This window comes from Hibiscus syriacus, unplaced genomic scaffold (genome assembly GCF_006381635.1).
Source record: "Hibiscus syriacus cultivar Baekdansim isolate YM2019G1 unplaced genomic scaffold, ASM638163v2 tig00111427_pilon, whole genome shotgun sequence".
Lineage (NCBI taxonomy): Eukaryota > Viridiplantae > Streptophyta > Magnoliopsida > Malvales > Malvaceae > Hibiscus > Hibiscus syriacus.
This window is the reverse complement of record NW_024063088.1, coordinates 4,543,389-4,560,556: the sequence shown is the minus strand read 5'-3', so window position 1 is coordinate 4,560,556 and position 17,168 is coordinate 4,543,389. Positions and strand designations below refer to the sequence as shown.

At 36.5% G+C, this 17,168-nt stretch overlaps 1 protein-coding gene across 2 annotated transcripts in view; it reads left to right on the top strand.

The window, feature by feature from the left end:
• Positions 1–7,001: 7,001 nt before the first annotated feature.
• LOC120163050 (nuclear exosome regulator NRDE2-like) overlaps positions 7,002–17,168 on the top strand; it is a 28,794-nt gene continuing 18,627 nt past the window's right edge. For both annotated transcript variants that reach the window (XM_039173074.1, XM_039173073.1), the window contains exons 1-2: positions 7,002–7,565; positions 7,994–8,750. In XM_039173074.1, coding sequence (XP_039029005.1) covers positions 7,069–7,565; positions 7,994–8,750 — 1,254 coding nt within the window. In that variant the 5' untranslated portion in view covers positions 7,002–7,068. The remainder of the gene's footprint in view (positions 7,566–7,993; positions 8,751–17,168) is intronic.

Here is a 17,168-nt window from a genome sequence, read left to right as displayed (position 1 = left end):
TTTCATCAATGTTTCCTTCTTAATCTATACTAACTCCCCCTACCAAGAGGCTAGACTAGAGAAGAATACCTCATTCCAACAATTTAAAGGAACTCCGATTAACAATACTTCACATAAAGCCAAAGGAACACCTCTTTCCGATGTGACTGGTCTCAACCAGTTGAACCAGTAGTTGAGCTCCAATGATTTTTCCTCCAGGGCTTTTAACATTTCCTCCTCCAACTGAAAGGACACTAAGCAAGAGTTTCTGGTGTAACCCCATCTGATAATGGTAGCGTTAATGTCATCACTATGTAAGGCTCTCTGGATTAATTACACATCATGATTCTGCTTATATATTCTGGTTAATGTCTTCTTTAACCAACTTATATCCTCTACCAGGATGTAAACATAAATTTGGACCTTATATGTAATACCTCAACCCGTACCCGACCCAGATACGAGTATGAGATGTCACATTAACTTTTAAAAATGATATTCTTACAAAATATCAAAACATTTGAACTCATTTTAAGAAAATACGATCATATATTATTGAATTGTGTTTGTTATAAAATTTTAAGGAAAAAATGTATTTATGAACAGTAAAATATAGTATGAATAATACCATATGAACAATATTGGACAGTACTGTGAACAGTAATGAACAATACAGTGAACAGTAATGAACAATATCTTGAATAGTACCCTAAATATTAAAATTTTCCAGATTGTCATAGGGGAACCGATTCCCCTGCTACAGGGAATCGATACCCTGCTACAGTACTTCCGTAAAGCATGTATAAAACTCATAAAATTTAAAACGTTCATCATTATACATTTACCATTTATAAAAATAAGTTTAAACATTACAAAATTTGTTCAGAGCATATCAGATTCAAATCTTTTATATTACATGCCAACTAAATTCTATATAACCAAATACAAGTAATTCAACTACATTTCTGATCTAATATTCGGTAAGGAGAATTAACCTGTCTTGTTCCTCTTTACTTCTCTTTTCGCTTTCCAAACCTACATGTGAAACAATCATACGTTAAGTCGATGACTTAATGAGACATATAAACATATAATGGAAACTATAAAACATTTCATAAAGAAATACACTTAAAATCATATAATTCATATCGAATGCATGAACATTTATTACGATCATATCATATAAAAACATATATCATTTCTGTAACATATACCCACATGCACATATATCCTTATCAACACGTTTAACATTTCATATTCATTATCATTAATCCTTATAATTTAACAATCTTATATATAACGTATAATGCATTAACCAAGCAATACACCATTACATAAATCTTGTGATCTATTCCATATAGCAAATCACATATACATATCATATTCAGTATACTTGTGTAGTCTCTTTATTATCCCATGTACACTGTTGAGAACTGAATGTATGTGAGTACATTGAGGTTGTGCACTAATGCTGTCACCACAGCTCGTATAAGTCCCATTGAGTGGCATATGAAATTTGTCTCGAAGGACCACTATATTATCCCGAATGACCGCTATATTGTCCCGAAGGACCGCGTAGACCCTCGACTCTTGGCATGCCAACTATACCTATAGCTCTCGTATCATATAACATGGGGCATTTTTCTTTTGCTTCATATATTCATGTACTCATATCATTGCTCTTATTATCACATATCACATGTGCGAATATTCACATAGTTTACTTTCATGTAATTCATGTTACTTTTCATATGAATTCATATTTATATGTCACATAGCTCATATCACTTTGCATGGATTCACATAAACATATATATCATTTAATCCATGTCTTATTATTATATTATCATATATATATATCATTTATGTTTCATCACTTAATCTCATATCATATAACATGCTCTATCCTCTTATGTTCACATGACATATAATGCATACAAATTATATTCACATATGCCTTTACTCATGAATTCATACATCATACAAATCATATCATCTCTTGTTCTCATATGTTTCCAATACATCACATATATCACTAGTGCATTTTCACGTAAACATGTAAATCATGTAGCATATAAGAATATATATCCATTTTTATATACTACTACACACATAATAATCACATAACATTTTAAAAGTTACTTCTTACCATAGTAACTCCATCATTGGCTCATCGCAAGCCAATGTTTGTTCAAGAACCTAATTACAAAATAAATTGCTCTCACCTTAGCCTTGCTTTGATTCAATCCTAATTCTTTGATTATTCCGGAACTTGTTTAGGCTCAATATCTACATAAATATTAGATTTCAAAACAATTATCAGAAGCCTAAACCTTAAACTTGATGTTAATAACTTAAGCCGGTTTAATGAACCAAATTTCCATTTTTTCTTTAGGGGGAATCGATACCCCCCAGAGAGTAATTGTTTCCTCTGCACAATCTGGAATTTTCGTTCAAGCCCAGAAAGCACTGTTCATTGCACGAAAATTCACTATTTCCACTTCAAATCTTCATGTTTCATTCACTTTTCTATTCTTAACTCAAATATACATACTTAAACTAATTTATATCCATTTAAATCATTTTTATCTTCCATATCTCATTATGATTCTTAATTTTAAGGATCATACCAAATTTTCAACATATTCTAATTTCAATTCTATCACTTCATATCTCTTAATTAAGCTGATGACAAGTCAAATTTAATTTCAAATTCAACTTATCAACTCTATTTCAAGATTTCACTCAAAAACTTCAAATCTTTAATCTTCTCTAACTCCTTTATCTTTTGATTTTAAGATAACTTAAGCTTAGTTATCATCTAATGATCAAAACCCAACCTTTAATTCAACAAATAATCAACAAAATAGAAAACTCACCTTTGCCTAGCTTCCACGGTTAGAGAAGAAGAAATGAAGAAAAAGATGAAATGTTTTCATCTCCCCACGTTTTATCTCCTATTAAAGGGGATAAAAATATCTTTCCTTGTCAATTGACCATTTTGCCATTTAATTCCTTGAATAATTACTAACAACTTTCCGAAAATATCTCCACATAAATCATTGAACTATTGAACTATTCTACTTTTATCCCCAAATTCCAAAATTTTATAATTTAATCACTAACTCGTAATTTGGGATGTTACATTAGAAGCTTATTCTCCCCTCTTTAACCTACTTACCACCCTTGCTGACAAACTCGTAATTCCCATCAATTTATCCCGATAAGAACTACCATCATGAAACTTATTATATAATTTATCTTTCTCATCAGATTTCAAAGTTTGAACCATCGTCTTCCTCTTTATATCATCCTCAGCATACCCATACAACTTCTTCCCAATTGTTGTTATAACACCCTCAACCCGTACCCGACCCAGATACGAGTATGAGGTGTCACATTGACTTTTCAAACTTTGACTATTGAAGAAAAAATAAAGAAAATTTAAAAACTTTCATTAAAATAAAAGCTGTTTATTTACATAAATTGACCAAAATAACCAAAATCGATCAAAGCATATTCAAATCAATCAATTAGTACATGCCAACTATATTTAGATTAACCAAACACATTTAAATCATTATTTTCTGATCTGAAACTTTGTAAGGAAAATGCTGACCTGTCTTGCTCCTCTTAGCTTCTCACTTTGCTTTCTAGAACCTACGTGTGAAACACTCACACGCTAAGTCTATGACTTAGTGAGGCATTAAACTTATAAGAGAAACTCTAACTTCTTAACCATGCATGAACATATCATACTATGCTATCACACAAAACAATATAACATTACGTATAATCAAATATACACAGAAACATACACTCATCATTTACTTCATTAATCTTATTTCACTATCCATATTATTATCATTTATATGTGTTGATCATATCCTCTTGAACCTAACCTTTTTAACCAACATATATCACAAAAGCATATTCTTCACATATATATTTATTGTTATATCTTTGTCTAGCCCATGTACATTTCTGAGAACTGTAGATATGTGAGTCTATGGAGGTTGTGCACTATGCTATCACCACAGCTCGTAAGGGGTCCCACTAGGGGCTATGAGATTTGTCTCGAATGACCTATGTATTGTATTTTTCCCGAAGACCACTCCTTAAGAACGATATATATATTCCAGTGGATCAAATCTGTCTCAAAAGACCCTGTAAATGTTCTAAAGGATACATATATATCCCGAAGGACCACGTAGACCCTCAACTCTTGGCATGCCAACTATACCTCTAGCTCTCTTTACACATAACATGGGCATTAACAACATATCATGTCACATATTCATATAATCACATAGTTCACTTTCACCTGTCTCTTATCTCTTGTGACCATATAATCACATCACTTTGTATTATATTTCACATATTTATATCACATAGTTCATATCACTTGCATAGTTTCTCATAAACATATATATCATATCTTATTCTTATATAATCCTGCATATCATCTATGGTCATTCCCTTAATCTCTTATATTCATATATCATATATGCATATTATTCATTATATAAACATATATTCATACAAGTCATATCATACCTACAACAACATATAATTCATAACAAACACATGTTCATGTTCATGAATTTATGCATAACACTATAGGAAATAGACTTGTCACAAGTCTTATTTCCATTTTATATCATATACGATCTAATATGCACTCACCTTGGCCTCACTTGCTATCAATTACTCCTATGGCTTTCTTTCTCTTCTAGATCAATTCTAATCTTTCAATTATTCCGAAACTTTCTCTCGATCAATATACACAATCATATATTTATACTATCAGTATACAATCGATATACTATAATCTATCACTGCTTAGACTAAGAGAAAAAAGCTAATTTCATCTTTAATGAAGGCATGCATCGATGCACTACCGGTGCATCGGTACACAAATCCCATTCGATGTTTGTATTTTAAACGGGTGCATCGATGCACTCCTTATGCATTGATGTACTATTGGCATTCGATGTTCAATATTTGAGAGTGCATCGATACACATCAAGATGCATCGATGCACACAACCCAGAATTTACATTTTACGCACAATTCACTCTCTTTCAGCTTAACTCTTCATCTTTCACCTTCATTAATATTCATAACTTTCATATACATACTTAAACTCATTTCTACTCTATAATCACTTTTTTAAACTCAAAATTCTATCTTCCATATGAAATCCAAGAATCATACTAAATTTTCTACTTGTTCTAAATTCAATTGCATCACTTCATATCCCTTAATTAAGTTGACAAGTCAAATTTGTCTTCCAATATGAGTAATGAACTTTATTCCAAGATTTCATTCAAGAACTCAAAATCTTTAATCTCTCATATATCTTTCATCTTGTTGTTTAAGAACAAATTAAGCTTTCCTTAAGCTTAATTATCATCTAGTGATCATAACCCAACCTCTAAATCAACAAATAATCAAGAAATCATAAACTTACCTTTGAGCTTGGAGATACGGGAGGAAGAAGAAGAAGAAGAGAGTTTCCAGATAACTCTTTCTTTTCCCCGACGTGATTCATTCTTATAAAAGGGGAAAAATATATTTCTTATCAAATGACCAATTTGCCCTTTAATTCATTCAATAATTACCAAACGACCTTCGACTATATTTCCAATAAGCCATTAAACTATTAAACTATTTTACTTTTATCACCAAATTTAAAAATTCTCATTTTAGTCACTGACCCAGATTTCGGGATGTTACAGTTGTTTTCTAATACTTCACCACCCTAACCACCACTCTCCTCCTATCAATCAGCGCATTGTCAACCTTTGTCACAACTTCCATAAGATCTTCATGACGTTCAAAGTGAACGAAAGCAAATGTTGAGTCCCTATATTTCGGTCTCCTATTGGCTCTAGGAATAAACACCTTAGTAACCTTACCATGAAGCTTGAATATTTCCCACAAAACACCCCTACTAACTCTTCTACTCAGATTATCGACAAAAGCAGACTAAGGGGCTCTAGTAGTAGGAGAACCCAAAAAAGAATTTTCGCTCATATTTTTTCCTTCGTCGTTTGTAATCTCTTCGTTACTAGTTTAGGTTGCTGGACGAAGCAAAAAATCCGACAGGGAAAAACCAGAGACGGCAGCAGTGTTCTGGAAATTTTCGAGCTAGTGAACAGTAACCTCCTGATACTTTATCTGGGTATGTCGAAAATTCCGACAGGGTATGATCGGAAATACCTAGAAAAAGTGGGAAAGAAATCGGCGGAGTAACTGGTCGTACACGTGCTCTCACGCGCCGACGCGTGATGAAGGTGCAAAAACTTATGGCGGCGCGTGTAAATCAAACGTTGGGCGTTCGGTGGCCGGAATTTCCAGATTCGACGATCAGTGCACAGACAACCTCTTGGTGTTGGCGGTGACGAGAGAGAGGTTTTCAAAAGTTGCTGTGTATAAAAAATACTCGAACTTCAACTGTAGATCTGCACCCAATGAAGGGTTTTCTTGCAAAACTAATCTCGAATTTAGAATCGCAGTGCCGAGACGATCTTCCCTGTGAAAAACGGCGACAAACGGAGGTCAGAATGTGACGGTGGACGGTGGGCAGCGAACGACAGATATCTTCTCCTTGACTCACTGTTGTTGGCGACTAACAATCGAGCTCGGAAATTTTGTGCATAACATGGTAAAGACGAGCATGAATGAACATGTTTCTTTTAATGTTACAATTAGAGTATAATTTGATTCTGAATTGCAGCATCTTGTATTCACAATGTTTGAACGATGTACCTCTAGGAGTAATAATAATTCATTTATTATCGAGATTATTTGGTTTGTGTTTATTAATGTAACTAATAAGAAAATAACAAAAAAGAGTATATAATTATATTATAAATTGAAAACTAAAAAAATGGTACCATTATAATTAAATAATTTTACTAAAATAAATATATTTTTTAAAAATAGTATACTGTATATAATTATATTCATGAATATATAAAGCAAGCCAACCAAAATGAATTTTATGATCCATTTAATCGAATTTTGTTTGTTTGTGAATGTTTAAAAGCATCGTGGAGGAGGTGACATGGAAGGAGAATAGGAATGGTAAATATGGATGGAAAGGGCGACGCAGTGGACGACCAACAAGACCCAAATCCCTCTCTGTTTCCTCTCTTTCCTGCTGCCGCTGTCCCCGCTTCTACAGTTGCTACTACTAGTAGCATCCCCCAATGGCTTTCCAACCCTAGCTTCAACGCCGACCTTTCCCTCATCAACGACGCCGTTTCCTCTCTTTCTCGCCCCCTCAACGTAGAAGAAGAAGAGGAGGAGGAAGAAGAGGAAAAAAGCAAAGCAGGCGGAGAATACCCACCATTTTACGAGCTACTTGAGGAGGAGGAAGAACAAGAAGATTCTGATGGAGCGAAGTACGACGAGAGGAAAAGGAAGAAAAGAAGTAAGAGGAGGAGCAAGAAGAAAACGATTTCGAAAGAAATTGGTGATTCCTTATCCAAATACAAATCCAAAACCTCTCATTCCAGTGATTATTATTTTGATTCTCATCCAGATCTTGATAACTTGGCCTACGGCTCTCTCTACAGGTTCTCTTCCTCTTTTCCATTCATCATTATTTAGTTTTTGTTGCTTTAGTTCCTTAGTTATTTCTCAGGTAAATATTTAATTTTGTTTTTCTTAAAATAAATTACACCGCAGGTACATATACATATACATCTTTAGTTCTAGATAACACATGGATAATATGAAAATCAGATATTGCCTTAATCTCGGCATATTTGACATTTCATTTTTGACTTAATTGTTCCTGCTGTCACCTATTCAACTTGTTTTGTTTTGGTATTGTTTCTGCTATCTCCTATTCGACTTGTTTTGTTTCATAATACTCCACTAAAGTCGATTCCGATGAAAAGCATAGGCAAAGTGTTCTAACAGTTCCCTTGGTTCCCCTTTACACTTAAATTACTGAATCTGAAATAGTCTGAATTGGCTGTCTAACATTATTCTACTGCAGGATGGATGTTCCGCGCTACAAACTTAGAAATCCTGAACAATTATCTGGATTTATGTACCGTCGGACTCACAGATTTTCAACATATGATAAGGATGCTGATATTGATGCTTTGGATCCTAAGCTAAAGTCTGCTGGTCGATACTGGTCTCCTAACAATGCTGCACTTGAACACCATAAGGACTTAAAGCGTCTTCGTCGTTATGCCCCCAAAAATTCTTCAGATGTAGTTCCTTCTGATTTCATTCCTTTGTCTGATATTCAATCATCTCCTCAACGTGGTGAAGAAAGTTCAATCTCAAACAATTCAGTCATTGAAGAATCTTGGGAGGATGAAGTGCTACGTAAAACACGGGAATTCAACAAATTGACCAGGGAGCACCCCCATGATGAAAAAGCATGGCTATCCTTCGCGGAGTTTCAGGACAAGGTTGCGAGTATGCAACGACAGAAAGGTGTTCGCTTACAAACTCTTGAGAAGAAGATTAGCATACTTGAGAAGGCAACTGAACTTAATCCAGATAACGAACAAATCTTGCTTTGTTTAATGAGGGCCTATCAAAAAAGAGATAATACTGATGTGCTGATTGGGAGATGGGAAAATGTGCTTATGTTGCATTCTGGGAGTTATATGCTGTGGAGAGAATTCTTGCATGTTGTTGAAGGGGAGTTCTCCAGGTTTAAAGTTTCAGATATGAGAAAAATGTATGCACATGCTATCCAAGCTCTATCTGCTACCTGCAACAAGCAGCTTAGACAGGTTCTTAATCTAGTGCATTTTATTTTTACCTTGGTTTCTCTGGTTTTAGTGGCAAACAATATTTTCTTTCTCATGTAGTCAAGTAATGCCTGGTGTATGTACGTTGTGAAGTTTTTTTTTTTTTTTGATAGAAAGTAGGCCTCATTAAAACCTCCTAAAAGCCCTGTCATGTTATGAAGGTAACATGACAGAACAAAGAAGGAGGAAAAGAGTGCCATGAAACTTTTATTCACAAGAGCTAAATTACAAAGACTGAACAAACTCCTAAACTTTCAACTGAAGAACATAAGACTTAAAACAACCCACCTAACAAACAAGAAAATACAATTCCTACTATTCAGCACGATCATATAACCCCCCATATTTAGCTAGTTTGTCAGCTTCCCAATTTGCCGCCCTCAAAATATGCCTAAATATAATATCTTTTCCGGTCAAACTCGAAACTATATCCTTCACCAAGGATAGATGCATAGGGGGGGATTAAACCCGGATTCTGGATCCACTTCAGAGCGTTAGATGAATCTGATTCCAGGATAAATCTCTGATTTGGGACAAAATCCAACTCCTCCATAAGACAAATCCCTCTTTTAATTGCCAACAACTCTGCCAAGATAGGAGGACCACCCTCTACTGATTCAGAGAACCACTGTAGCAATAGTCCACTGCTATCTCGAACCAGACCACCAATACCTCCTTTTTCCCACCCCGAAACCATCGCTCCATCAACATTTAACTTTAGAAATCCATCCGGTGGAGGAACCCAACAAGCTGATTGATAGCAACCCTTTCCTGATCTGCCTGCCGAATATGCAAGTTTCAAATCACCTACAAGAGAATCTAAAGGACTGCCCACATCCTTGAAACGAGCACTAAATCAGGAAGCCACTCTAAATCTAACAATGAAGGATAATCTGACCAAATCCAGCTTTCCTTCTGAAAGATAATCTCATTTCTACATTTCCTGACTGACTGCATCACTGCCCTAGGAATGAATTTCCAAATCAAAGAGTTAGTCATAAAATCATCCCACAAAATTATAAAGTCCATGGTACACTTTGGAATCACCAACGACACATTCCACATTTTCAAGAAGGAAGACCATAGACCCCACGCAACGCTGCAATGCAGAAATAAATGGGAAACTGATTCCACCTCCCGACCACACAAAACACAAAGTTGATCAACAATCTCTGCAACACCTCTCTTAGCTAACTCCTCTTTAACTGGTACTCTTTGCTGCATTAATTGCCAAACAAACATTTCCACCCTTGGAGGAGCTAAACCTGTCCAAAAATTCTTTTCCCAATTCACATGATTCTGCTCAAAACGACCTTGGTCAAAGAAAGAGTTTATACAAGACTTTGCTGTGAAAGTTCCTTCCCCATTCCTTAACCAAATCCAACAATCATCTTCAGTAGGAAAAATGGAGGTATTATTCAACATAGTGATCAACTGCAGCCACTGTTCAATTTCCCAATCAGCCAAGTTCCTTCTCATTTGGATGTCCCACACCCAACCCGAGGCATTCTTCACCATAAACTCCGTCACTTTGCCCGCTCTATTATTTGATAAAACAAAAAGTCTAGGAAACAAAATTTTCAAGGGAACATCACCCAACCATACATCATTCCAAAACTCCACAGCTTCCCCATTTCCAGCCTTCAAACGCATATTCCTTCTAAGACAATCTCCAAAATCATCATTGTTGAAGAAGTTTTTCACCACACCTTTCCAAATCCACGATGCACAAGCTGACCGCGAATTCCCCAAAATAATGGAACTCGGATCCAGATTGTAAACAGCACAAACTACTCTCTTCCACCAAGACTTTTTTTCAGAAGTAAACTTCCATACCCATTTCCCTAGTAAGGCTCGGTTCATTAGTGCTAGATTAGGGACCCCTAGACCCCCCAATTTCTTTGGTTTAGTAACCGACTTCTAGTTGACCCAATGGATTTTTTCCTTGTCCATCGAACCCCCCCACAGAAAAGAAGCGATGATAGAGTTAAGTTTAAGTAGCACAGTAGCTGGAATTCTGAACATAGACAGAAAATAGATCGGTAGAGAGCAAAGCACCGATTTGACCAATACCACCCTCCCCACTATCGACAACGATTTGGCTATCCAACCACTCAATTTAGCATGAAATCTCGCCACTATAGGATCCCACATAGCAGCCGAATTCCTCTTGTACCCCAAAGGCAGTCCTAAATATTCCAATGGAAGATATCCTACCGAGCAGCCAATAACGTCTGCCCAAGTAGCTAACTCCCCATCTTCAACATTTACTCCAAAAATCCTGCTTTTGCCTAGATTTAACTTCAACCCCACCAGAAGCTCATAAATGAGTAACACTCTTCTAACATTCCTTAACTCGTGAATAGAGCCTTTACTGAAAATTATAAGATCATCCGCAAATTGAAGATGTGACAGTTTGAATGCTCTGTCCTGCACTCCTAATTCAAACCCCGAAAACAATCTCAAATCCACTGCTTTAGTTAACAACAAATGCAGCAACTCAGCAGCCAAGTTGAAAAGCATAGGTGAAAGCGAACATCCTTGTCTCAGACCCCTGGATGAATGAAATTTCTCCGTAGGAGACCCATTTACTAAAACCGAAATCTCAGCAGTTGACATGCATTGATATATCCACTCCCTCCGCTTATCACCAAACCCCATTTTGCTCATTATTTGTATCAGGATTTTCCAATCCACCGAGTCATACGCTCTCTTGAAATCCACCTTGAAGACTGCTCCCTTCAGCCCTCTCTTTCTCCAAAAATCAATGCTCTCATTTGCAGTAAAAGAGCAGTCCAAGATGTTCCTCCCCGGAATAAAAGCAAATTGGGACGGACTCATAATATCATTAATACACAAACTCAGCCTTCTAGCTAAGACCTTAGAAATAACTTTATATAGACCTCCCACTAGGCTAATTGGCCTAAAGTCTTCCAACCCCTTCGGATTTGCCTTCTTTGGGATAAGAGAAATGAAGGAAAAATTCACCTCCGGCTCCCACTCCTTCCCCACATTGAAATCCCTAAAAAACTGCATCATATCATCCTTCAAAATAGTCCAGAACTTCTTAAAAAACCCTAAGTTCAAACCATCCGAACCCGGAGCTTTGTTGATATCCGAATGAACAATAGCTTCCCAAACTTCCTCTTCAGAAAAAGGCTTCTCCAATGCTAAACAATGACCTTCCGAGAGCCTAAGAAAGTCCAGATTTAATTCCTTTGCCTCCAGGGTGTTTTTTTGATTATACAGCCTCTTGAAGAACTCCATCACTGAAGCTTTAACTGACCTAGGATCTTCTATAACTTCCCCATCAACTTTGAGGGCTTTAATGCAGTTTACCCTCCCTCTAATTGCTGCACTGTTATGAAAAAACCTTGTGTTCTTATCACCCTCCAGACCCATTTCAATCTAGACTTTTGCATCCAGATTTATTAAATTGCATTGATTAATTAGAGTAATTAGAACTCCATCTCTTCTGAACTGATAATACAAGTTGACGACTAATTCAGTACAAAATAATAGGACATCATTAGGTTCCAATGTATTGAGAATGGATTTTATGACTTGATATCTTTCTTTGAACTTTTTAGTAGGGTAACCTTAATTTTTGTAGACATTGCAGGAAATAACATGTTTTTACTTGGAGATAAAGGCTTCCAGTTTGTTAAATTTTTTTTTTATAGGAATAGGAGGTCTCATTAAAAACCTCCCTCTTAGTGGACCTTATCTGTAAGGTAAGGCCCAACTAGCGGAAGGAGAAAAAGAGTACCTCAATTTATTAATGAAAGCCAAGTTACATAAGACTTAAAAACACTTTTACATACAACATAAGACCTCACACACTCCTCTAGCTTCTAGGCTCAGAAACAGATACCAACTAAAACAGACAAAAAAATCACCCGATCCCCTCTTTTGCTAGCTTGTCAGCCTCACAATTACAAGACCTTGGAATCCACCTGACAATAAAATTTCTAAAAGAAACAATAGATACAATTTCCTTAACAAAATTTGAAAGGGAAAGAGGAACCAATGCTTGATCTTTGATCCAATCCACGACCAGCTTGCAATCACATTCAATAATGAGTCTGCCCTTGAACAACCATTCTGAAGAAACAAAGATATCAATGCCTCTTTTAACAGCTTTCAATTCTGCTAAATAAGGATGAGAAGGACCAACATTTTCTGAAAAAGAGATAAGTATAACCCGATTCCAATCCCTGAGAAGACCCCCTATTCCAACAACTCTCCCAACTCTACTAAAAGCCCCATCCACATTCAATTTAAAAAAATCTACTGGAGGAGGAATCCACCAGCACCCAGGTCTGAGTAGTTCCTTAGAAGCAGAGATACTATCTTCCAAGGAAGGATCACCAATTAAAGAATCCACCTTAATATAAAGGAAAGAGGATATTTTGCTAGAAACCATCTTGCTAGCCTTAAGCGAACAGTGAAAAACAGTGAAAGCTTGTCTAGTTTACCATTATCAAAGATAATTTCATTTCTGATTCTCCAAATTGACCATAGCACTACACCCGGAATAAACTTCCAAATAACCGAAGAAGGCCTCAAATCTAAGTAAGGAAAGAGGGTCAACTGGAAAAGCTAGACTTATACCCCAATAACAAATTAATTTATTCCACAGCTCCCACGAAACTTGACAGAACAAAAAAATATGCTGGACTGATTCATCACTTAGGTTGCACAAAGGGCAGTTAGTCTCCCCAATAATAACCCCCCTTTTCATCAATTCCATCCTAACAACAACTTTTTGATGAGATAGCTGCCAAAGGAAAGTCTCCACTCTTGGAGGGACTAATCCCAGCCATACACAGTTTCTCCACTGAAATGTATCCTCATAAACAGTCTCTAGAGATTTCCTGTACTCTTTGACAGAAAACAGCCCGTCCCCCAAGCCATCCCACAGCAGGCAATCCTCCAAAGATTCAATCATTTAATGTCTTTAAGGCTATTCAATAACTCAACCAACTGCAACACTTCTCAATCACATAGATTCCTCCTCGTTTTTAATATTCTATTCCCATCTATTCAAGTCAAAACTACCAAAATCAGCCACATTCCCACCTTTGTTAGTAGAAAGTGCAAAAATCCTAGGAAAAAGAATTTTTAATGGACAATCCCCAAGCCAAGTATCCTTCCAAAAAGAGACAGATTTTCCATTCCCTATTTGTATTTTTGCATGAGATCTAAGGCACCCTCCAATGAAGTCATTCTTTGAGAAGTTATTGACAATTCCCCTCCAAATCCACGAGTCTTTATGAGATAGGGCCTTAGTGATATTCAAGGAAGGAATGACAACTCACATTATGTTTACTACAAAAGAATTTCTTCCATATGGAGTCTTTCTCATTTGCAAACTTCCATACCCACTTCCCCAACAACGCTCGATTGGTAAGATTCAAATCAACAACTCCTAAGCCTCCACCATTCAACGGCTTACAAATCTTTTTCCAACTAACCCAATGCATTCTCTTCTTCTTGCCCCCTCCATCCCAAAGAAAATTCGATATCAAAGAATTTAACTGTTGAGAAACAGTAGACGGCATCTTGAAAATAGATAGGTAAAAAATGGGTAAAGATGAAAGTACCGACTTTATAAGCACCAATCTGCCAGCCATGGATAAAGATGAAGCTTTCCACCCCGCCAATTTTCTACTAAAATTCTCAATGACCGGCTCTCACAACTTCTCTGAATTCTTTTTTGCACCCAAAGGGAGGCCTAAATAAACTGTCGAGAAAGAGCCAATAGAACAACCAATATCCCTCGCCCATTCTTCAAGTAAGTAATTCTCCATATTAATACCATAAAGTTTACTTTTGGCTAAATTGAGATGGATCCCCGTCATTAGGCTAAAAATCCTCAAAACTCTTCTAACATTCTTGATCTGGGTAATAGAGGCTCGACAGAATATAATTAAATCGTCCGCAAACTGTAGGTGTGATAAATTAAAGGAATTTTGATCATTGCCGAACGAAAACCCATGAAACAGACCCAAATCCACTGCTTTTGTAAGCATCTTGTGAAGCAATTCCCCAACAACATTGAACAAAATAGGAGAGAGGCTACATCCTTGCCTTAATCCTTTATCAATAAGAAATTCTTCTGTAGGGGACCCATTGACTAGGACCAATATAGAAGCTGTGGAAATACATTGTGTGGTCCAAGAACACCACCTGTCACCAAAACCCATCTCTTTCAATAATCTTATAACAATCTGCCATTTCACTGTGTCATACGCTCTGCTGAAGTCTACTTTAAAGACAACCCTTTTAAGCCCTTGTTTCCTCCAACTGTCAATTCCTTCATTGGCCACACAAGCACATTCCAACAATTGTCTCCCCGGAATAAATGCAAACTGATTAGGACTGATAATATCTTTGACACAAGAAATAAGTCTCTTTGAAAGCACTTTTGATAGAATTTTATATAGGCTGTCCACAAGACTAATGGGTCTATAGTCTTCTATACTCTCCGGATTACCTTTCTTTGGGATCAAGGTAATAAAAGCGTGGTTAACCCCGTGTACCCACTCCTTCAAAGAAATCTGAAAAAACTCCATAATGCTCTTCAATGATTCCAGTATTCTTATAAAAACCATGGTAAAACACCGGAGGGAGCTTTCACTATGAAGAAGAAATTGCATTCCACCTTCTTGCTCTGTAAATTCCTCCTCCATATTAGCCCTTTGAACTACTGATATTTCATAAAATCAAATCTAGACCCTCAACCTCAAAAGATGCTTTGTGTGTATGCAGTCCTGAAAAACTATCATAAACACTGTTTTTTCTTACTGGATCCGAAATTACCACCCCTTCAATTTTCAAAAGAATGAATGGTATGGACACTATTTCTTTTATAGCAGTAAGGTGAAAAAACCTCGTTTTTTGTCTCGTTTTATCCATCTATTTCTTGAATTCTGCCACCAAATTTTCCTCGATCCTTAACATCTCCACAGCTCATTTTGAATTCAATCAACTGATCCATTCCCCCTTAGACAACATTCACCTTGTGACTTAAATCCAATTCGTTATTTTCACTTCAAGCAGCGAAATAGAGTCTGCCAGCCCTAATGACTGCTACCAGGCCATTTGATCTTCTTCTTTGCATTTTGTAACAACCTGAAAATCTCCCCTCTATTCTCTTCTTCTTCTCATCAAACCAACAACCTTCAACCAAATCATCAAACCCTTTCCTCTAACAGAAAATTAAAAAGCCTAAAGGGTTTGGGGCCCAATTGTGACTAACATCCTCCAACAAAACGGATATGATCTAAAATTGATTTTGGTAAAAGCATTTTGAAATCCTAGGAAAACTGTTCAAAAATCTGCCACAAATTAGAAATCGATCTAGTCTAAACCCATGTTGACAACTCTCTGTTACTGCACCAGGTGAAAGTTCCTCCTGACATAGGCAGATCCATACGGTTAGCTTGTCTGTATAAATGATCTAAGAGTTTCAATAGCATGCCAATTTTGTGATCTCCCTTGCTTTTCTTCCGGAACAAGATACACATGAAATCACCCAATACAAAACTGGCAAATTCGTCAAATTAACATAACTCAGCAGCTCCCAAAGAATTCCTCCTTTTCAGCTTCAATAACAGATCCATAGATATTAATGAAGAAAACTCCTTTTGGCCATTCAAAAAATTCCCCACTAATGCGATAAACTACTATGAACATGCTGGTTAGTGACATTGAAACGTTTTCATTCCACATACTAATCAATCCACCTTAGACCCCTGTGCAGGAGAAACCACCACTCCCTTCAACAAATTTCCTCCAATACCTTATGATCGACGCATGACACTGATCAAGTTTAGATTCTTGAATAAAAATCATAACAGGTTTTAACTTCTTAACTTGTCTTGCCACACTAAAGATTTTTCCCTTCTCCTAAACCTCTAATGTTCCAAGTAAGGATACTAAATTTCTGCATATACCGACTTCAAAACCAAACACCAAATATTCCCTGCGAACCCGCATATCCCCTTCCTTCCTACCTCCAGACCATTTTCAAGACTCACAATTTTATCAATAAAAGCCTTCTTCCTTCCTTGAAAGAGATACCTAACATCTGACACATTCCCATGTGGCCAGCTTCTTCCTCTACCAGCTTCGAAAAATGAGATGAATAAGCAGTAGAAATATTAACCATTTCCAAAGCTTCACTGATTAGAGCTCTTCTCTTCCTTCTTTTATTAAATCGTGACCCTGAAGCAGTGTAAGAAGCTGCTGCCAGACTCTCTGAACGATTATGCAATTAATGGGACGTTCGGTGTCTGAACATCTGTTGAACAATTGATATCCTCTTCCTGTCCATTTCCCCTATATTCTGAAAAACTCTGCTGAAAATATCTGCTTTCAGTTGCCTTCTGTCCT